Source organism: Capricornis sumatraensis, chromosome 14, assembly GCF_032405125.1.
Source record: "Capricornis sumatraensis isolate serow.1 chromosome 14, serow.2, whole genome shotgun sequence".
NCBI lineage: Eukaryota > Metazoa > Chordata > Mammalia > Artiodactyla > Bovidae > Capricornis > Capricornis sumatraensis.
Genome location: NC_091082.1, coordinates 42,426,357 through 42,449,282, shown reverse-complemented (window position 1 = coordinate 42,449,282; position 22,926 = coordinate 42,426,357). Strand labels below are relative to the sequence as shown.

The 22,926-nt window shown below is 39.0% G+C and overlaps 1 protein-coding gene and 1 pseudogene across 1 annotated transcript in view; one reads left to right on the top strand and one right to left on the bottom strand.

The window, feature by feature from the left end:
• The window catches only part of WDR64 (WD repeat domain 64), a 135,857-nt gene that overhangs the window by 106,086 nt on the left and 6,845 nt on the right, over positions 1-22,926 (top strand). The window contains exons 21-27 of the mRNA XM_068986367.1: positions 1,064-1,169; positions 7,574-7,632; positions 10,662-10,771; positions 14,977-15,165; positions 18,030-18,135; positions 21,899-21,979; positions 22,797-22,910. Coding sequence (XP_068842468.1) covers positions 1,064-1,169; positions 7,574-7,632; positions 10,662-10,771; positions 14,977-15,165; positions 18,030-18,135; positions 21,899-21,979; positions 22,797-22,910 — 765 coding nt within the window. The remainder of the gene's footprint in view (positions 1-1,063; positions 1,170-7,573; positions 7,633-10,661; positions 10,772-14,976; positions 15,166-18,029; positions 18,136-21,898; positions 21,980-22,796; positions 22,911-22,926) is intronic.
• Positions 4,534-7,426, bottom strand: LOC138090666 (protein-L-isoaspartate(D-aspartate) O-methyltransferase pseudogene; annotated as a pseudogene).

Sequence of the window (22,926 nt, the reverse complement as noted above, 5' to 3'; positions counted from 1 at the left end):
AAGTCAGTGATGATTTACACTAAGCACTGAAAAACAACCTGCCAAATTTGAATCTCTTGCAATCTGTCTTGTGCCAATATTCAAAAATAGATATTTCTGAAAGGACAAATACAACATTCTGGCTTAAAGTAAGCGAGAAACACTTAAATCTGAAAATCATGTTTATTTAAAAGGAGAAATATCACTGGAAAGGGGTTGAGGAACTGCATGAAGAGGGTTATTGGAAGTGACAGAGAACAACCTACAAGTATAGAGGTGATCTGCAGTAATAAGAGTCTGCTGCTGCTGCTGCTAAGTCGCTTCAGTCGTGTCCAACTCTGTGCGACCCCATAGACGGCAGCCCACCCAGCTCTCCCGTCCCTGGGATTCTCCAGGCAAGAACACTGGAGTGGGTTGCCATTTCCTTCTCCAACACATGAAAGTGAAAGTGAAGTCGTGTCCAACTCCTAGCGATCCTGTGGACTGCAGCCTACTAATTAACAGTTGACCCCACTTTTACTAATATTTAGTTTCAAGGAAATAAGTCTATATCAGTTCAGTTCAAATCAATCGCTCAGTTGTGTCTGACTCTTTGCAACCTCATGAATCACAGCATGCCAGGCCTCCCTGTCCATCACCAACTCCCGGAGTTCACTCAAACTCATGTCCATCGAGTCAGTGATGCCATCCAGCCATCTCATCCTCTGTCGTCCCCTTCTCCTCCTGCCCCCAATCCCTCCCAGCATCAGAGTCTTGTCCAATGAGTCAACTCTTCATATGAGGTGGTCAAAGTATTGGAGTTTCAGCTTTAGCTTCAGTCCTTCCAATGAACACCCAGGACTGATCTCCTTTAGGATGGACTGGTTGGACCTCCTTGCCATCCAAGGGACTCTCAAGAGTCTTCTCCAACATCACAGTTCAAAAGCATCATAATTTCAAATTATTTTTATTACAAAGAAGAGAAATCATGCTATAATTAGAAGAGAAATCATGTTATAATTAGTATATAGCTCTTGGGATAAATTATCTATAATCTCAACTCCAATACTGATGTTTATATAATTTATTATCATATTTTATACAGGGAAGACTACTGAAAGATATTCTACCTTTCACAAAACATGCTGCCATTTCTCTGACATCGCTGTTCACTGATTCATGTGCAAGAATACTACTGACTGGAAATACGGGTAAGTCACTGCTGTTATGCAGTTGGCCACAAGTATCTTAAAAACCTACATGATATAAAAATGGATATAGGATAACACTGTGACATTTACTGAAACAAAAGGAAGGATGCCCAAGCTGCCAAGCAAACAGAAGAATGAAAGGATGTCAGGAGAACCTATTTCATTCCCAGCTCTGTATTTAAAGCAAGACATATGATTTCTTCTGTCATTAAATTGGGTATAGGACTGTTGTTGTTCACTTGCTCTGTTGTGTCTGACTTTTTGCGACCCCATGGACTGCAGCATGCCAGGCTTCCCTGTCCATCACCATCTCCTGGACTTGCTCAAAATCATGTCCATCGAGTCGGTGATGCCATCCAACCATCTCGTCCTCTGTCATCCCCTTCTCCTGCCTTCGATCTTTCCCAGCATCAGGGTCTTTACTAATGAGTCAAGTCTTTGCATCAATTGGCCAAAGTATTGGAATTTCAGCTTCAGCCATCAGTCCTTCCAATGAATATTCAGGATGGATTTCCTTTAGGATTGATTGGTTTGATCTCCTTGCTGTCCAAGGGACTCTCTTAAAAGTCTTCACCAACACAACAGTTCAAAAACATCAATTCTTCAGCACTCAGCCATCTTTATGGACCAACTCTCACATCCATACATTACTGGAGAAACCACAGCTTTGACTATACGAACATTTGATGGCAATGTAATATCTCTGCTTTTATGTCTATGTCTATGTCTATGTCATAGCTTTTCTTCCAAGGAGCAAGTATCTTTTAATTTCATGGCTGCAGTCACCATCTACAGCGATTTTGGAGCCCAAGAAAATAAAGTCTATCACTGTTTCCATTGTTTCCCCATCTATTTGCCATGAAGTGATGGGACATGATGCCATGATCTTTTTTTTGAATGCTGAGTTTTAAGCCAGCTTTTTCACTCTCCTCTTTCACTTTCATCAAGAGGCTCTTTAGCTCTTCTTCACTTTATGCCACAAGGGTGGTGTCATCTGCATATCTGAGGTTATTGATATTTCTCCCAGCAATCTTGATTCCAGCCTGTGCTTCATCCAGCCCGGCATTTCCATGATGTACTCTGCATAAAAGTTAAATAAGCAGGATGACAATATACAGCCTTGATGTACACCTTTTCCGATTTGGAACCAGTCTGTTGTTCCATGTCCAGTTTCTAACTGTTGCTTCTTTACCTGCATATAGGTTTCGCAGGAGGCAGGTAAAGTGATAAGTGTATTCCCATCTCTTGAAGAATTTTCCACAGTTTGTTGTGAGCCATGCAGTCAAAGCCTTTAGCATAGTCAACCAGAAGTAGATGTTTTTCTGGGATTCTCTTGCTTTTCCAAAAGTTGTTGGCAATTTTATCTGGTTCTCCTGCCTTTTCTAAATCCATCTCGAACACCTGGGAGTTCTTGGTTCACATACTGTTGAAGCCTGCTGCTGCTGCTAAGTCAGCATTACTTTGCTAGTATGTGAAATGAGTACAATTGTGGGGTAGTGTGAACATTTCTTGGCATTGCACTTCTTTAGGATTGGAATGAAAACGGACATTTTCCAGTCCTGTGGCCGCTGTTGAGTTTTCCAAATTTGCTGGCATATTGAGTGCAGCACTTTCATAGTATCATCTTTTCAGATTTGAAATAGCTTAGCTGGAATTCCATCATCTCCACTAGCTTGCTCGTACTGATTCTTCCTAAGTCCCACTTGACTTTGTATTCCAGGATGTCTGGCTCGAGGTAAGCGGTCACACCATTGTGGTTATCTGGATCATTAGATTTTTTTTGTATAGTTCTTCTGTATATTCTTGCCACCTCTTCTTAATATCTTCTGTTTCTGTTAGGTCCATACCATTTCTGTACTTTATTGTGCCCATCTTTGCATGAAATGTTCCCTTGGTGTCTCTGATTCTCTTTCCAACTCTATTGTTTTCCTCTATTTCTTTGCATTGTTCACTTAGGCAGGCTTTCTTATCTCTCCTTGCTATTCATTGGAATGCTGCATTCAGATGGGCTTATCATTCCTTTTCTCCTTTGTCTTTTGCTTCTCTTCTCTTCTTACATAATTTTAAGGCCTCCTCAGACAACTATTTGGCCTTTTTGCATTTCTTTTTCTTGGGGATGGTTTTGATCACCACCTCCTATACCATGTTATGAACCTCTGTCCATAGTTCTTCAGGCACTCTATCAGATCTAATCCCTTGAATCTATTTGTCACTTCCACTGTATAAGGGATTTAAGTCATACCTGAATGGCACAGTGGTTTTCCCTACTTTCTTCAATGTAAGTCTAAATGTGACAATAAGTAGTCCATGATCTGAGTCACAGTCAGCTCCCAGTCTTGTTTTCATTGACTGTATAGTGACTCCATCTTCAGCTGCAAAGAATATATTCAATCTGATTTCAGTATTGACCATCTGGTGATGTCCATGTGTAGAGTCATCTTTTGTGTTGTTGGAAGAGGGTGTTTGCTATGACCAGTGCATTCTCTTGGTCAAACTCTGTTAGCCTTTGCCCTGCTTCATTTAGTAATCCAAAGCCAAACTTGCCTGGTCCTCTAGGTATGTCTTGATTTCCTACTTTTGCATTCCAGTCTCCTATAATGAAAAGAATATCATTTTTGGTGTTATTTCTAGAAGGTCTTGTAGGTCTTCATAGAAGGTCTTCTTGTAGGTCTTCAGCTTCAGCTTCTTCAGCATTATTGTTTGGGGTATAGACCTTGATTACTATGATAGTAATCGAGGAAATGAACAGAGATCATTCTGTCATTTTTGAGATTGCATCTAAGTACTGCACTTCAGACTCTTCTGCTGACTGTGATGGCTACTCCATTTCTTCTAAGGGATTCTTGCCCACAGTAGTAGATATAATGGTAAGCTGAATTAAATTTGTCCATTCCAGTCCATTTTAGTTCACTGATTCCTAAAATGTTGATGTTGACTCTTGCCATCTCCTATTTGACCACTTCCAATTTGCCTTGATTCATGGACCTAACATTCCAGGTTCCTATGCAATATTGTTCTTTAGAACATCAGACTTTACGTTCACCACAGGAGACATGCACAGCTGGGTGTTCTTTCTGCTTTGGTTCAGCCTCTTCATTCATTCTGGACCTATTTTTCCACTGATCTCCAGTAGCATATTGGGTACCTACCAACTGGGAAGTTCATCTTTCAATATCACATCTTTTTTTCCTTTTTATACTGTTCATGGAGTTCTCAAGGCAAGAATGCTGAAGTGGTTTGCCATTGCCTTCTCCAGTAGACCACGTTTTGTCAGAACTCTCCACCATGACCCATCCACCTTGCGTAGCCCTACATGGCATGGTTCATAGTTCCTTTGATTTAGACAAGGCTGTGATCTATGTGATCAGTTTGGTTCACTTCCTGTGATTGTGGTTTTCACTCTGTCTCCCTCTGATGGATGAGGATTAGAGGCTTGTTGCAGCTTCATGGTAGGAGGGAATGGCTGTGGGGAAATCTGGGTCTTGTTCTGGTGGGTAAGGCCATGGTCAGTAAACCTTAAATTCAATTTTCTGCTGATGGGTGGGGCTGTGTTCCCTCCTTGTAGTTTTGGCTAATGGCATAATGGTGACCTCCTGCAAAGGGACTTATGTCAGCACACCATGGCTCCATGAACTGTTTAGTTAGTGCCCCTGACCCCACAGCAGGCCACTGTTGACCCACGCTCTGCCAGAGACTCCTGGACACTCACAGGCAAGACTGGCTTATTCTCTTGTGGGGTCGCTGCTCCTTTCTCCTAGGTCCTGGTGAGCATAAGGTTTTGCTGTGCCCTCCAATAGTCTGCTTTCCCAGTCCTGTAGGAGTTCTGTATAGGACTCCCACTCCCTTATTTGCATATTGGGAATAATGTAAAGATTTCATTTATAATCTTAAAAGGGTTATGTTGCATTGACCTTCATTCTAAAGGGAGTCATGCACAAGAAGAAAGGGATTATTTGTTCTTCATAGGGGACTTTTATTGTTATAACCAATAAGAAAGTGAAAGTGAAGTCTCTCTGTTGTGTCCAACTCTTTGCGACCCCATAGACTGTAGCCTACCAGGATCCTCTGTCCACGGGATTTTCCAGGCAATAGTACTGGAGTGGATTGCCATTTCCTTGTCCAGGGAATCTTCCCAACCTAGGGCTTGAATCCAGGTCTCCCGCAAGGTAGACAAGATGCTTTACCATCTGAGCCACCAGGGAAGTCCATAACCAATATAGTTGGTCTTAATTCTTTCATGTAACACTATTTTTTTTAATGCTTCCTTCCTATTTCCTCTCTTCTTTTGAATTAAGCCTAAGCTTTCTTTTCTTCTCTCAAGCTTAGCCTACACTTCTTTTTACCACAGCCAAACCTTATTACTTTCTAATGTAATCTTGAGATCTGCATCCAGATATTGCTATTATACTAATATTTAAATTTTATGTCTCCTCTTTTAAAACTAATTTTTCATTTCAAAAGTTACGTTACAAAAGTCTCAATGTATTATTTTGTATTAACAATTGCCTGAGTCTTCTGGAGATTGTAGAAAATAATTATTTATGTTTGCATTCAATATTACCAGTAGATTTACAGCATGTATTTAAAGCTATCTGTATTTAAATGAACTTATCTACAAAATAGAAACAGACTCACAGAGACAGAAAACAAACTTATGGTTTCCAAATGGAGAGGTGGGGGAGGAGGGATAAATTAGGGTAAATTGGGGGCTTGAGATCATCAGATACAAACTACTATATATATAAAACAGACAAGCAAGGTCCCACTGTAGACGCAGAGCACAGTATACAGTAATGGAGACAGTGACAGACTTTATTTTCTTGAGCTCCAAAATCACTGCGGATGCTGACTGCAGCCATGAAAGCAAAAGATGCTTGCTCCTTGGAAGAAAAGCTATGACAAACCTAGACAGTATATTCAAAAGCAAAGACATCACTTTACCGACAAAGGTCCATATAGTCAAAGCTCTATGGTTTTTTGAGTAGTCGAGTATGGATGTGCAACTGAACCATAAAGAAGGCTGAACACTGAAGAACTGATGCTTTTGAACTGGGATGTTGGAGAAGACTCTTGAGATTGTCCCTTGGACTGCAAGGAGATAAAAAAACAGTTAATCCTAAAGGAAATCAATCCTGAATATGCACTGGAAGGAGTGTTGCTGTAGCTGAAACTCCAATACTTTGGCCACCTGATGTGAAGACCCAACTTATTGGAAAAGACTCTGATGCTGTGAAAGATTGAAGGCAGGAGGAGAAGGGGACGACAGAGGATGAGATGGCTGGATGGCATTACTGATTCAATGGATGTAAGTTCGAGCAGACTCCAGGAGATTGTGAAGGACACACAGGGAAGCCTAGTGTGCTGCTGTCCATGAGGCTGCAAAGAGTCGGACACAACAGTGATTGAACAACAACTGTATAGCACAAGGAACTATATTCAACATCTTGCAGCAAACTATAATGGAAAATAATCTGAAAAAGGATATACGTATATAACCTTTCTGTCCACATCACAATATTGTGAGATTTCATTTTTAAACTGCCAACACGTAGCTTGCCACATTACTCCAATATCTGGTTTTCATCTGCAGACCACTTGTAATATCAATCTTCTGGCAGGCTTTAACTCATCTATTAGTGCCTGGGGACACAGCTGGGCCTGTGGCTCCTACATGAACAGCACCATAAGGGGCTTCTTCAGCATACTCCATTTTCCACCCCCCACAAGCCGCTGCAGTCTCCCGGGAAACAAAAGCACTGGATCATCCTTTCCAGCATTATTTACTGAATGGTTTAGTAGCTCTTTAATGTAATCAGTTCCTATGACTTTTCCACTAGACCCAACCATACATGCAAAACATGCAGTTTAAGGGTCCCACTTCCAGCTCCTACAGCTTTAGCTCCTTCATGCAGCAGATCAAACAGAAGTTCTAGTACATACATATGCATATGTGGAGTACTGATTGTTGCTTGGAACCCCATAGATTGTGAAGAATCCATGTGGAGAATCCATATAAAGGTTGCATTCTGCATAGTGAGAGCAGTCTGAGGCCAACATGACTTCAAATACTTTGCCTTGAGGATTCCGTTTTTGTGGAGGTTGTGGATTAGCTCTGAGGGGCTGGCACCCCCAGATTTCCAGGCCATCGCTAAGAACACTCGGAGCAGGTGCAGAACCAGTGCAGCAATGGTGCCCTGCGGTGTCTCCAAGAGGGAGGCTGCCTCCTGCATGGTCATCACCCTGCTCGAGTCCCTGCTGTAGCTGCTGCGGCGGCACTACACCTCTCAGATACTATTTTATTTACCATCTTAAACGCTTGAATCAAAACAAGTCTGAGTAGTATTAATAATTACTTAGACAGGAGAATATTTAATTTAAAAGTCCAATGTTTAAATTTCATACAGAAGGACACGTTATCCTTTGCAGTATCAGTTCCTTCTTGGAATCACCTCATGATGAAAAGGTAAGAACTTCAGTTTTAGTTTAATTAATGAATCAAGACATTTACTGAGCATTTCTCTGTGCCAAATGCCACAAAAGATAGAAATACAGGACAAGACTACTTACTCTCAAGTCATATGTGATACTACTGAAACGTAAGCTATATGACAAATAACAGTGGTCTGCTGGAGAAAATAGGGGGTGAATGAGTGAGTGAGCAAACACACCACTGGTCATTCTGCATCTACGTCATGTTTTGACTTATTTGTTAGAGTCTGCCCAGAGCTTAAGAGCATCATACATCAGGCAGTCCTCCACAGTCATTGCCTTTATCTTACACAATTTCATAGAAGGAAGTTTCATAACCTTTCCTAGAAGCCCCACCTGGTACCCAGACATTATTATTTTCAAGAAACTCTTCCCCTATAGTCTAAAATCATCCTTATGATTAAATATGTTATTCTATTTTTAGTGTTAATGCAATGTAAATGTCACCATCCTTAGTTGATAACCATTTAAATATGTACTTCCTGGGACTTCCCTGGCGGTCCAGTGGTTAAGATTCCATGCTTCCATTGCACGCGGAGTGGGTTCAATCCCTGATTGGGGACCTAAGATACCAGATGCCTCGCAGCATGGCTAAAAAAAAAAAAAAATGCACTTCTTGTGTGTGTGTGTGGATATACCAATATATCTACATATATTATAAAAATTCAAAACTAATCAAAGACTACAGCAAGGAAACACTATTTTATCATGGGCTTATTTCCCTGTAAGTTAATTCTTCAAATCCAAAAGCCAAATAGTAGCTTAAACAGAAATGTTGTTTTTGGATTACAGGTATTAATATTAATGCATAGATACATAGATTAGGATGGGATTCCTTGCAGAGTGTTTTAGAATGCTTATTGTTTCAAACATTATCTCATTTGATCTACAGAGTTTTTGTTTCCAAGAACCCTTTATAGCTTTTATAAAGTTCAGATACTTAGCTTCAGTATGACTATCTTCAGTTTGCAGAAGGGAAATCAGAAAGCAGCTTGCCTGGGATCACATCATAGTTAATGATGAAGACAGAGCCAGAATTGGGGTTCCTGTCCTCTAATCCAATTCTCTTTCCACATGTAACACTTACCACCAGCAAATGGAAAGCACTAAGTTTCAACTTACTCTATCAATTATATGGCATGCTGTGAGAGGAACAAAAACAATCATATGCTTGAATCATGTATGAGAAGAAGGTTATCTAATTGTTTTCTCTTACTTGTGATAATTATCAATATTCTCATATTAATTTTAGCAGATGAAAAATACAATTCAAAACCTTCATTTTCACAAGTGGACTTCCTACAAACTGGCAACTGAGACCTTTCAAAATTCAGAGAAAATATTTAAAACAAAGTAATGTGTTGATACTGAATTAGAATAATAGTGGGATTGATTTTTTAAAGCATTTTCACCAATTGAAATGAAGAGGATCTATTTTAATAACATGTCTAAATTCTTCCCTATCCAACCTGATTTCAACCTTCTCTTTATTTGAACAATGTGATTTTCCAGTTTGTATCTGGCTGCCTATTTATAAATGCACAATGGATTCTGGTCATAAAACATCTCATTATTACATATACTAATATGTACCATGCATTAAACAAGATTCAGTTATGGATTGCAACTACAGTGAAAACTTAATAGTCAGTCTGTAAATCAGAGGTTAATCTAGTTCTCTTGAGACAATACTGTTTAAAAGATGATCTGTGGAATACCAATAGTCTAAGAGATACAGTAGGCAAAATCTATCTACACAAAGACAGGTAGTATATCATGTTTGGGACACCTTTTGGCCAACCCAATACAATAGAACAACAGACAGTATCAATTGTGCATTATACACAATATAGATTAAGTATCCTTAGTGAAGGATACTGAAACTTGTTTCAAATGCTTGTGCAGGTACCGCTTGTGTTTACTGGGTCATGAAGTAAAATGTATTTCTTACTATAGATATGGTCCATATTCATGAAATCCTTGCCTTAAGAGAATTCCGTCCCATGGCAGAGAAAGAACATTTGGGCAACCAATGTTCTTGAAAAGCTTTGAGAAAATAAGTAGAAGGGTATAGATTTTACCCTAGTTCTTTAAGAATAGGGAACTGAATCAGAAGGTCAAGAAATATTGGAAGAATTACGCCTAACTTACTATGTTAAAGTCTAAATGAATTTGGGTCTCATAGAACTCTGAGCTGCCAGAATTCTACCTCCCACATAGATGACCAGCAAGAAGTAAGGACTTAGTCTGGGTTCATCAGTGACAGAGAGGGAACATGTTTTATGGGGATATAACTATAGAATAAGTCTCCCAAATGACAACTCTAGTCCACATGGTTTAAAAAGTTCTTCTGGAGCCAATTTAGAGGCTCTAAACTTGAGGATAAGTCACATACTGAAGTGTCAAGATGTCTTTGTGAGAGAATGAGCTGGGTCCAATCCTTCTGTCAATTCTTTGTGGTATGTAAGTAACATATATATCCTGCAATCATCACCAACAGCCCCCCTCCAAAACAAACAAAAAATTTGCCAGGAATCTCTGGATAAAACTTGGAAACAGGAAAAGTCTTCTTGCCAATCTCCCCTTTGGTCGTCTTCTTTTAACTCTGCTTTCTCCTGCTCCTGATTATATTATATGTAATATTACTATATTATATTATATAGCCCCCCCACAACCCTTCTAAGGATTTTCTTTCATCTAGTCTTCTACTAGTTTTCAACTAAATGAATTGCTAATCCTCAGTTAAATGATAAGCTGCTAAAGGTGTAAGATATTTCCTGTCCCAGAGATATGCATAGATTAACAAATACCTAAAAATAGAATTTTTGGTACCTCAACAAGCAATAGAAGAGATAACTGGGGTGGGGATTTCACTGTCTTGCACAGATGTCTACACCATTCATTCATTAGCTTAGCTCTTTAATGATTAATGTTTTTGTTCAAGATTGTATTTGGATCAGTATGTACTTTTTAAAAGAGATATGCTTTATTGTTGCTATCTAGAAATTCAAGCAGCTTCTTGCCTGGCGTGCTCATTCATTAGAAATTGTTCAAATAATCTATGTAGAAGAGAAACAAGTGGTACTTACTGCCTCCATCGATGGCTCAGTAAGGTATGGACCTTCATATTGTGAATTCAGGTTGTATGAGGTAAAGGATTTTAAGCTAAACTTTGAGCATATACCATAAGTGGAATCTTGATTAGCTGATTAAAACAAATAAAAGGTGGCACCAAGGGACTTTGAGAAGGTAGTCACTAATTTGTAATTTTCCACACTCAAGAAAATGAGATGCCATGCTCATCAACACTAAAAGGTATACTTTCAATACAAGTGTTCTTATAGACTTATTTCAAATCATTAAGCAATATGGATAGCTCAGAGAGATAGACCCAAGCCCAGGGAAGACTACAGGATACACAGGATGAGAAGTCATTACAAAATAAAGGAAAAAACAACTAATACTGAGAAAAGTGAAAGTGAAGTAATTGTTTCAATGAAAATGTAATTGACATTAAAAGTCTACTTGTTTTTGTGGTTCTTTTCTTCCTTGGTTGCTCCTCTTACTTCAGAGGGGTGAGCACAGTGCTACATTTGGAGCAAACAGAGATGATTTACTAGGACTGTAATCAATTATATTCTCTAGAAAGCCTCCCCTTAGGATCAGCTTTTTTAAAAAACCGAGGTTTTAGATAATATTACATTAGTTTCAGATATACAACAGAATGATTCAATATATGTAGATATTGAAAAAGATCACCTTAATAAGTCAACACTTGTCACCATACATAGTAATAATTTTTTTTCCTTCTAATGAGGACTTTAGAGATCTACTACTTCAGAATTAATAACTATAGTGGCCATGCTCTACCAAGCCTACTTGTTTTTAGTTGCCTAGTGATGCTAAGTATACATACACAAAATGCTAAAAATACATACACACACACATATATATATATACACACAGAAGGAGAAAGGAAATTTCATGACCATTTTTGAGACAAATTGCTACATATAATTCAAACCATATTTCAAAAAGATACATGCAAGCCAGTGTTCATTGCAGCACTATTCACAATAGCCAGGACATGGAAGCAACCTAAATCTCCACTGTCAAATAAAGAAGATGTAGTACATATTTACAATAGACTATTACTCAGCCATTAAAGAGAATGAAATAATGCCTTTTGCAGCAGTATGGATGGATCTAAAGATTACCATACTAAGTAAAGTCGCACATAGAAAGACAATACTATATGATATCACTTAAATGCAGAATCTTAAAAAAAAATGATACAAATGAGCTTATTCACAAAACAGAAACAGACTCACAGACTTAGAGAATGAATTTTTGGTTACCAGGGAGATGGGATAAATTGGGAATTTGCCATTGACATGTACATACTGCTCTATTCAAAATAGATAACCAACAAGGACCTAGTATATTGCACAAGGAACTAAGACCAATACTCTGTAATAACCTGAGGAAAGAATTTGGAAAAGAATATATACATGTACATGTATAACTGAATCACTCTGTTTTACACCTGAAACCAACACAACTTTTTAAATCAACTATACTTTAATATAAAATGCAAGCTTAAAAAAATTACATTAAAAATCATGATAATAAATTGGCCTCTTAAGGGCATAAAAGTAGGTAAGCTCAAGGGAGATAAAGAGGTTTCAAAGGGTTTTCAAGAGTTTAAACATAATGAAGATGAAAAGGAAGAAATATTTTATGTTGTGTGAATGACCATGGTCTGAAATTCAGAAGACCCTAGCTAGCTATATGAGCTTGAGCCTGGTGATTCAGATAGGGACAAGACCATATAGCATTGTAGCAGACACTGTTCAGGATTTGGATCTTCACCTTGAGATAAATAGCCACCAAAAAATATTAAGTGGGTGAGTAACATAATTAGTAGAGTTTATATATGGCTCAGACAGTAAAGAATCTGCCTGCAATGCAAGAGCCCTGGGTTCGATCCCTGGATTGGGAAGATCCCCTGGAGAAGGGAATGGCTATCCACTCCAGTATTCTTGCCTGGAGAATTCCATGGGTAGAGGAGTTGAGCGACTAACACTCATTTAATTTGAGATATGTTTTAAAAGTAATAATGTGTGAGGTATGGATTTTGGAGCAGCGAAATTGGGAGCACAAAGACCAGTTAGATGTCACTGGTGAATACAGTGGTGTGAACTCAGGGAGTGGTAACAGTGGTAGGAATAAATATTTTGGATTTGAGAACTATCCAGGAGGCAAAATTCAGAAGACATAAACTTTAACTGAAAGAGAAGGTAAGAGATAGATGTCAAATGATTCCAGGCATTATAAAACTAGATGAATACTAGTGTCATTCATTGAGAAAAGAAGCACTAAAAAAGGAAAACATTTAAAATATGGAAAGATGAAAATCTTCAGAAATACCGAGTTAAAGATAAATCTTTAAGATAAGATCTTATTTGAGGGCAAACAGAGCTGCTGTCTCTGTCAAAGAGATCGGTTATTTTATTCATAGGAAAAATGAACTGACATGAAAATTACATTTAATTATTATAGATGTTTTCCAAAACTCTCTCCCTTGAGTCTCTGCTCTAGCTTATTTTCAGTTGTCATCAGAAGTGTTAATTGGGCATTATAATACACACACACACACACACTCCCCACACGTTACATGTGTGCACACCTCTATCGTTTATAAGCTTTTCCTGCTCAAACCAGTTATCTATAGCATGGAGGAATTACTTTACAATTCCTTCAAGTGAAGCTATCCCTAAATACTCAGTTCAAAAAACTTAGCTCTATTTAACAGCTATCTCAGAATACAGTTCTTTTCACAAATAAGTCTTTCTGCTAATACTCACTGCCACTTCCTAAGTCTAAGTGAAAATCACTCAGTTGTGTCTGACTCTTTGCAACCCCATGGACTGCATGTAGCGCCTCAGGCTCCTCTGTCCATGGAATTCTCCAGGCAAGAATACTGGAGGAGGTTACCATGCCCTTCTCCAGGGGATCTTCCCAACCCAGGGTTTGAACCCAGGTCTCCCGCACTGCAGGCAGATTCTTTACCAACTGAGCCACCAGGGAAGCATTTAACACTCTAAATCTTGTTTGTCCAAAAGATTGATTTTATCATAGGAAAAAGCATAATAAAGGCTTAGCTTTGGGACAGAGGCTAGAGAAGGGTAAAGATCCAAATCTATATCTGACTCCTAGAAAACCAGGCTGAGAGATGGGATTAGTCATTTGGGGACATTGCACATGAAGCAGGAAACACCAGAAAACAAGAAGACCAAGAATTACTTCAGTCCTTGCCTCCAGCAGAATGAATGTAGAGTTGTCCTGAAGCCAGTCCCTCATCTGTCTCACTTCTGTGTTGAGAAGGCTTGTCAATTTCACTTTAGTCAAGTCTCTGGGAAGTCCATAAAAACATCTACGTAGCACTGGGGAATTAAAGTATGAAAGGAAGGGTACATTTCCAGGCCACTGTAAGGTGTGAGGACCCCTGACTGGATTCCCCTGTTTTACCTCCTCCTCAGTGCCTACCTCTTCGAACTGGGATACTACCTAGACTTTGTAGAATCTATTCTTAGTCCATTTAGATTATTCTCCTCCTGGGTCATTGAGGTAGGCACATTATGATTGTTTCCATCACTTGCTATTTTGAGCTTGAAATCAAGACATAAGTGGAAGATCTGTCGGACATAATTTTATTTGTGTCTTATTTCCATAAGACATAGGGTACATACTCTTGCTAATGACATTCTGTATGACTTTAAACCACGTGGGTTATTTAGAAGGACCTCTTGGAGTGAAATAATGCATATATATAAAGAATCACTTCTTTTGCCACCTTATTGAAGAACTCAGTTGTAAAAAATAGTATGGTGTTTCCAAAATAGTAGAAAATGCAGATGGCAGTTGAAATGATTTTGGTAAGAGTGAAACCATTAGTAGATGTCTCCTCCCATAAGTTCTGTTGATGCTGATACAGAAATTAGACAGCTGATACAGAAATTAGACAGTTGAATGAGCACTACTATTTTGGGAAAAATCCATTTCTAGTCTTCTGAGTTTAATAAGTGGTTATCATAGGTATAGATTTAAAATGACATTTCCAAAATTGTTGTAGATTAGAATTCCAACTAGTAAAAATGTTTATGTTATGATTAGCTCCACATATTTAATAGGTAGGGTTCTGGACTCGAGTTTAAAATCCCTGCTGGGCCAAGAAAAATCTACATAAGTGACCTAAACAGAGTAACTTCCACTGAACTCCAGTTACTTTCTTCTCCCTACCTTTGCCTTTCCCCAGGCTCTGGCATGCCCTCAATGGTCATTACTGTGGATATTTTGGACAGCACAGGACCTTTGAACTATCACAGACAAGTGATTTTATTTTGCCTTGTGATGTTACTGAATATCCCATAGAAATAAAAGAAGAAAGCAAATTCACAGAGAAGAAGCTAACATATGAATATCCTCTGGTATTTGACCGACAAAGGTAAGAGCATTTGGTATTCTTTAGGTGAGCAGATGAAATTAAACTATATGATACTGTCACACTGTGCTTAACATGGAGAATTCAAAGATGAAAAGCCCAGAACTTTTCAGTAACTTTGCAACTGAGGGAAAGGGAGAAATAAGTAAACAAAAGCTATAATTTGGTATAATAATACCTCTAGGAACATGAGTTCTTAAAATAACCACAGAAAGGCAGACAGGATTTAACTGAACAAAGATCAAGGAACTGCCTAAGCATACACACTAAATATTGAAAGACCATGTTATAGTCTTTCAAGGCTTGGAGTCCAGGGAGCAAGTAGTGAGGATATAATATCTTGCATAATATAAAGCAAGAAAAGTCTATAGGGGCCAAAGCATAATAAGACTTTTAAGGCCCAACATAAGGATTTTTAACTACAGAAATCACTATGATACAATACATAAGGAGAAGAGGAGGTCTGAAGAAAAAGATGGTGAATTTGGTTTTGGACAGGTTTAAGTCCGAGATGTTTGTGGGACTTCCAAGTGGAGATATTTAATGAGCAGACAGATCTGTCTAGAGCTCCCCAAAGAGGTCAGACCTATAGGTAAAAGTTTTGGTGTCATCAGTTCAGTTCAGTTCAGTGGCTCAGTCGTGTCCGACTCTTTGCGACCCCATGAATCGCAGCACGCCAGGCCTCCCTGTCCATCACCAACACCCGGAGTTCACCCAGACTCACGTCCATCGAGTCAGTGATGCCATCCAGCCATCTCATCCTCGGTCGTCCCCTTCTCCTCCTGCCCCCATCCCTCCAAGCATCAGAGTCTTTCAGCATAGTAGTATTTTCAATCTGGATAAGTCACTCGGGTCCTGTATACAGAATGAGCAGAAACAGAAAACTGAGGAAGAAATCAAGAAATGGCCTGTAAAGAGCAGACCAAAGAAGAGAAACCAGTGAAAACCATTAAGAAGGAATAGCCAATAGGTTGAAAGGAAAGCCAGAAACAAATGGGGGCGATGGAAATCAAGGGATTAGAGAGGAAGAAAAGTGAGAGGACATATTTGTAGAATGTGGCGGTGAAATCACATAGGACAACAGAAAAGTAAACAGTGGATCCAGCATGTCTGTCAGCTGAAAGGTCACTAATGATTCTAAGTTTCAAAGAGTGATGGGTAAAAATTGCATCATCATGGCTGAGAAATAAATGGGAGCTGTGAGGTGATGACAGCATAGGTTACTTTGCTGGGAAGTCAAATAGCTGTAGGACTGAAGAAGAGTTTGTTTCATGAGTTTGCTTGTTTGTGAGGGAGACTTGAGCATGCTTATCAGCATAGGGGATGGAGAACAGTCCCCAGTAAAGAATAAAATACTGGTGAAAAGTTGTTTTATGCTTTTGCAAAGCTCAGTCCTGGTTTTGACTGCAGCTGAATATTTGTCATAATGGAAGTGACTAGTGCTCACCTGAGCTTTCAACATCAGCAAAGCCCAGCCCTAAATGGTAGATGTCTAAATGTCTAGCCCTCACAGGACTAGAATACCTAGACTGGTAATATCCAGCAGATCACTCCAGTATTCTTGGCCTTCACTGGTAGCTCAGCTGATAAAGAATCTGCCTGCAATGCAGGAGACCTGGGTTCAACCCCCTGGTTGGAAAGATCCCCTGGAGAAGGGAATGGCTACCCACTCCAGTATTCTGGACTGGAGAATTCCTAGACTATCCATGGGGTCAGAAAGAGTCAGACACAACTGAATGACTTTCACTCATTCACGCACTCACTTAAAACTGGAATAACTGACAAGATGAGTCCAAAGTGGAAAGAATCAGAGAAGAGTGTCTAAGATAGAGTCTTTTAGGGAAATCCTGAGTAAGTCAAGGCTGAGGAGACACAACGCCATCATCTAGTCCAAAAGTCAGTAGAACAGTTGTAAACAGGAATTGAAGCTAAGAGTCATAAGCCACACAGAACTTGGTTCAAAACAGAAACAGTTGGGGAACAATTAACGACAGTTCCAAATGATTGCCAAACCACACCGAAGTGTTCAAGGCTTGTCTTAGCTGGGCAGTAAGGAGTACGGGGGAAAAATCTGGCCAAAATGTAAGAAGTGTGATAGTAAAGCCAAGATTCATCAGGATATGGCAAAGTTCACCAGGCAAAGTTGATGAATCTCCTTGGGTAATTGCTGAGTCTTGAGAATCCATGTATCTTAGTACTTAAAACACTATATTCTGATTTGTTAATATGCATCTTATTTACCATTCTCTTGAGTTCCTTGAAGACTAGGAGCATGTTTTATGTATCTTTATATATCCAATTCTTAGTTCAGTGCTTAGCACATAGTAGGCACTCAAAAGATACTGTGGAACAGATAAAGAATGATTAATGGAGAACTTTACAAGCAGAGGCAACAGATATAAATGATAGATACAAAGTATGAAACAATATGATATATTTGGGATATGTTAAAGTAGGATATATGTTTACATTTAGAATACATACATTTACATTTTTAATAGTTATGACTTTTAAAATATATACATGAGTAAGTTTTAACTATAGTGGAGGTTTGACCTGAGTCACAAAAAATCAAACATTAGTTTTATACCAGAGATTTCTATTTTTGTTCCCTCCCCCCCCCAATGGCTATTAATGAAGTAAACTTCATGGAATGTTGAGGTTCAGTAGAAATCTTGGTGATTTCTTTGGAGGGAACTCTGTAAAGTAAAATAAGAGTTAAGTGCAAAGGTCACATCTTTAGGACTGGTGCCATGGGAGCCAGAGAATTTGGAGGCCCAGACAAAGGACATGATGGATACTTGTTGAGTAGGCATAGGTATGTCCTTAACCATGTTTTTAATATGTGTGTGTATCTTTATATGCAGATGGCAAAAAATGAGCTCGATGTCTTTGCTCTTCAAACGTACACCTCCTAAGGCCTTTGAAGTGGAACATGATTTTAAGTTTTTCAAGTCTCTTTCTTCTCCTAAGGTAGCTTTAAAAAACAAACAAAAAAATCACTTTGCTTTTGTTTTTCTGAATTTAATATGTCCAGTGTATTAGTTTCCTATTGCTGCTGCTACATGTCAATAGAAACTTGGTGGTTTAAACCATACAAGTTAGTTATTTCACAGTTCTGTAGAAGTCTGACTTGCATCTCACTGGTGTCGCCAGAGTTGTGCCTCCTTCCGGAGCCTCTAGACAGACTCTCATATTCCCTAGTTTGTGGTTCTCTTCCTTTGCCTTCAAAGCCAGAAAATCCTATTCTTCTGTGATCTCATCTCTCTGAACAGTTGGAAATATTCTCTGCTTTTAAAAATTCCTGTGGCTAGATTGGGCCCACTTAGATGATCCATCTTAAGTTTCTTAATGTTAGCCACATCTGCAAAGTCCCTTTTGCCAAATGAAGCAATATATTCACAGATTTGGGGTGGGAGGAATACTGTGTGAATATCATTGGTGGCCATTATTCTGCCTATCACACATAGAAAAACTTCTCTTCACGCAGAATAGGAGAGAAATGTACACTGTGATTTATTCTATTTCAATTTCTAAAACTTCTGAAAAATGAATATAGCCCATGGGCCTTTAGGCTAAGGTCTAAATGCTTTCAAGTTGTGGTGCTGGAGAAGACTCTTGAGAGTCCCTTGGACTGCAAGGAGATCAAACCAGTTAATCCTAAAGGAAATCAACCCTGAATATTCATTGGAAGGACTGATGCTAAAGCCACCTGATGCAGAGTCAACTCAGTGGAAAAGACCTGATGCTGGGAAAGACTGAAGGCAAAAGGAGAAGAGGGTGTCAGAAGATGAGCTGGTTAGATAGCATCACCAACTTGATGGACATGAATTTGAGCAAACTCTGGGAGATGGTAAAGGACAGGGTAGCCTGGCGTGCTGCAGTCCCTGTGGTCACAAAGTATAGGACACAACTTAGTGACTGAACATCATCACCACCAACAACTGGCATTAATTAATTAAAATGGATTTCTTCAAGATCTTGCACAATACAAACCAAATTTACCTCTGATTAAAAGTTATCTCTCATTTCTAACCTATAGTTGTCTGACCCTCTATGCTGCTGCTGTTAAGTCACTTCAGTCGTGTCCAACTCTGTGCGACCCCATAGATGGCAGCCAACCAGGCTCCCCATCCCTGGGATTCTCCAGGCAAGAACACTGGCGTGGGTTGCCATTTCCTTCTCCAATGCATGAAGGTGAAAAGAGAAAGTAAAGTCGCTCAGTCGTGTCTGACTCTTAGTGACCCCATGGACTGTAGCCTACCAGCTCCTCTGTCCATGGGATTTTCTAGGCAAGAACATTGGAGTGGGTTGCCATTTCCTTCTCCAATCTGACCCTCTATAAATCAGACTAATTGTTTTTTTTTTCTGAACATTTCTCTCAGTCTCCTATCCCTACAGTCCACCTGGGCTACCCCTGCCATATCCATCATCTCTCTCTGTCAAAGTCCATCCTACTTTGCCACTGACAAAGTATCAGTATCCAGTATAGGAAAAAATCAATAATCAGAAAAGATGGTCCAGTTTAAAAAATGGTCAAATACTTGGATACCTCATAAAATAAAAAAAAAAAACAACAATAAGTAACTGAAAAGATGCTCAGCCTCATTAGTAATCATGGAAACACACATCAATAATATTATAAGGTAGCATTTTATAGCCACCAGATTGGCAAATATCAAAAAGTCTGACAATTGGTGGGCATTTAGAACAATCAGAACACTAATCTGCTGGTGGAAGTAGTATAAATTGCTAGAATCACTTTGGAAAATTATGTGACAGGCATTATCCAGTATATTGAAAATAGGCATACTCTACGAAGTATCAACAGAAATTCCTAAACATGTGTTTAGGAGGCAGGAACAAGACAGCTCCTAGCAGTACTATTTGTAACAGCAAAAATCTGAAAGCAGCCTAAATGCTCATCAATAGTATAACTGGTAACTACATTGTGGCCTATTTATAAATTAAAATACTATGGAGCAGTAAAAATGAATGAACTGGAATAACACTTCCCTACACGGATGGATGTTTGAAACATACTACTGAATAAGACAAGTTGTGCGTAAGAATATATATATAGTCATTTCTTTTTGATAAAAATAGAGGAAAGGTAAAAGTAAATAAAATATTGTTTTGGCAAAAAGTTAAATGAAAGGTAAAATTATATAAACAAAAGCAAGAGAATTAAGAACACAACATTCAGATGGTCATTATGTTCAAGAGAAGATGAAGAGGACTGGGCACAGGACACTGACAACCTCAAGTTGAGGACATTGTTCCAGTTTATAAAACGGAAATATGTCATTTTTCACAGCATCAACTTCATGTTCAATAAGTATTTTACACTTTCCAAATGAAATCATTTTATAAGCCCTCGCTTTCTGTCCAAAAGGAACTCGGATAGCTTCACCCAGAAGACAGGGTGACAGGCAAGAAAGAGTTTGGCAGTGGAATGTAACAGACTTCAGTTTAATCTTCAGTTCAGTTCAGTCACTCAGTCGTGTCTGACTCTTCGTGACCCCATGAATCGCAGCACGCCAGGCCTCCCTGTCCATCACCAACTCCCGGAGTTCACTCAGACTCACGTCCATCGAGTCAGTGATGCCATCCAGCCATCTCATCCTCGGTCGTCCCCTTCTCCTCCTGCCCCCAATCCCTCCCAGCATCAGAGTCTTTTCCAGTGAGTCAACTCTTCTCCTGAAGTGGCCAAAGTACTGGAGTTTCAGCTTTAGCATCATTCCTTCCAAGGAAATCCCAGGGCTGATCTCCTTCAGAATGGACTGGTTGGATCTCCTTGCAGTCCAAGGGACTCTCAAGAGTCTTCTCCAACACCACAGTTCAAAAGCATCAATTCTTCGGTGCTCAGCCTTCTTCACAGGTGTTATTTTATCTAATAACTAATAATCTAATCTCTCAAAAAGTTTTTTTGAGGATTATATGAGAAAATGTATACGAGGTACATTGTAGGCATTCAGTAAATGTGAACTCCACTTTCCCCAAAGGCCCCAACCTCTCCTTGCTTTGTGTCTCATAACAGGTTCACTTACCATGTTCTACACTGAAGTTGAACTATTGGTATACTGACTCTTCCTTTTCCCCTCCACCAATAAATCATAAGCTCTTTATGGGCAAAGATACATGTATAGCACGTAACAAATGCTCGATTTTGCTGAACAGCACAACCTAAAAATAAAGATTGATATTCACTTTTAATATTCTTTTCCAATTTGAAGTGGTAACTGTTAAAGTAATTTAACTGAAATGTTAAATAAATTTGGGAAAATCTTTACAGGTTTTAAAGCTCTTGAAAGAACTGAATGCACTCAATATTATAAGGCTTGGCCTCTTCTTACCACATCTTTATCTTCTCAGTTGGTTGGTAAAATAACAAAGGTTTAATGCTTGATATAAAAATACATTTCACGTAGGAATCTGATTTCTACTAGCAATTTTATTTTTCCCATTCCTTTTCATTCACAATTGTATAACATTTGTTCACTTCTTTTCATTTCTTTTTGACATATTGTTATTAGTAATAATAATACAACAGATTTAAATCTTACATTTGAGTAGCACCTTACTATATACATTTTGTCCTCATAAGTTGTCAACAGGGAAAGAATTTGCTTAAGATCATGCAACTAATAAGTGGAAGAGTAAAAACTTGATTCCAGGAATTTTGCCACTGATATAATGTGCCCTTTTCATTAAACATTCACTCCTCTCTTTGCAGATTCGAAAACATGCCTTGGAAGGTTTCATGACTGAAAACAGAGAGGCAGGGATTGTTTTTGGTTCTCTGCCCATATACAGGGTGAGTTGGAGGTATCTAGGACTAGAGTGATTCCAGAACAATTAGGGAATCTGGCATCTCATTCCTGACCCTGAGCAAGTAATCACATGAACCAAGCAGAAAGATGATTCCATAAACATGCTGCATCCAAAACCAGAGAAATCTTGTTTTGTGTGTCAGTGGCTTTGATCATTCTGTCATTCCACATTGAACAAATACTACAGAAAAGTATTTCAAACTTTACCCTGGTTCTTCATCACCTATAGGATAAAACTAAATGCCTTTAGCCTGGCATTCTCATGATCTGACCTCCACCTGAACTGTATAACCCCATTTTCCACCATATTCTCCCATGTACCCTACACTCCAGTGTGCTAACTCACCATTCCTTAAGCATCACTGCCCTTCCCTCTACTGTGACTTTGCCTGTGCTGCTCCTCTGCCAGTAACTCATCCACCCCTTGATTCCCTCCAAACCCCTACTTCTCCTTCAAGTCTCCAACCCAGATAACCTCTGCTGTTAACTTAACCAAGAATAATAAACCAAAGACAAAACATTGCACCCTAATTTTAACATATAATATTGTTTTATAAAATGTTACTTCTCTTTCCCAAGACCATGTTGATAACCTCCTACAGGTATTAAACCTCCTACAGGTATTAAAGTTAAGCTATAGATGCTGCCAAGGGGAAAGCATCAGAATTAATAGTGGACTCCTGGGATGGTGGGTATGTTTTAAAGCAGTTGGACCTTCTCACTCCCTATCCCCCACCCCTGAATTCATATTACAGAATTTATCACCATAAGTATGTCTTATTCTTTATTTATGGCTCCTAGGTACCAAGCCCCACTAGTCTAAGATTCCTTCCACTAATTGGTTCAGAAGCACAAAGGGAATCTTCAGATGGCTTTCATGGAAAGAAGAAGGGAGGCCATGTTCAACATGAAAAAGTGAGTTAGTACTTAG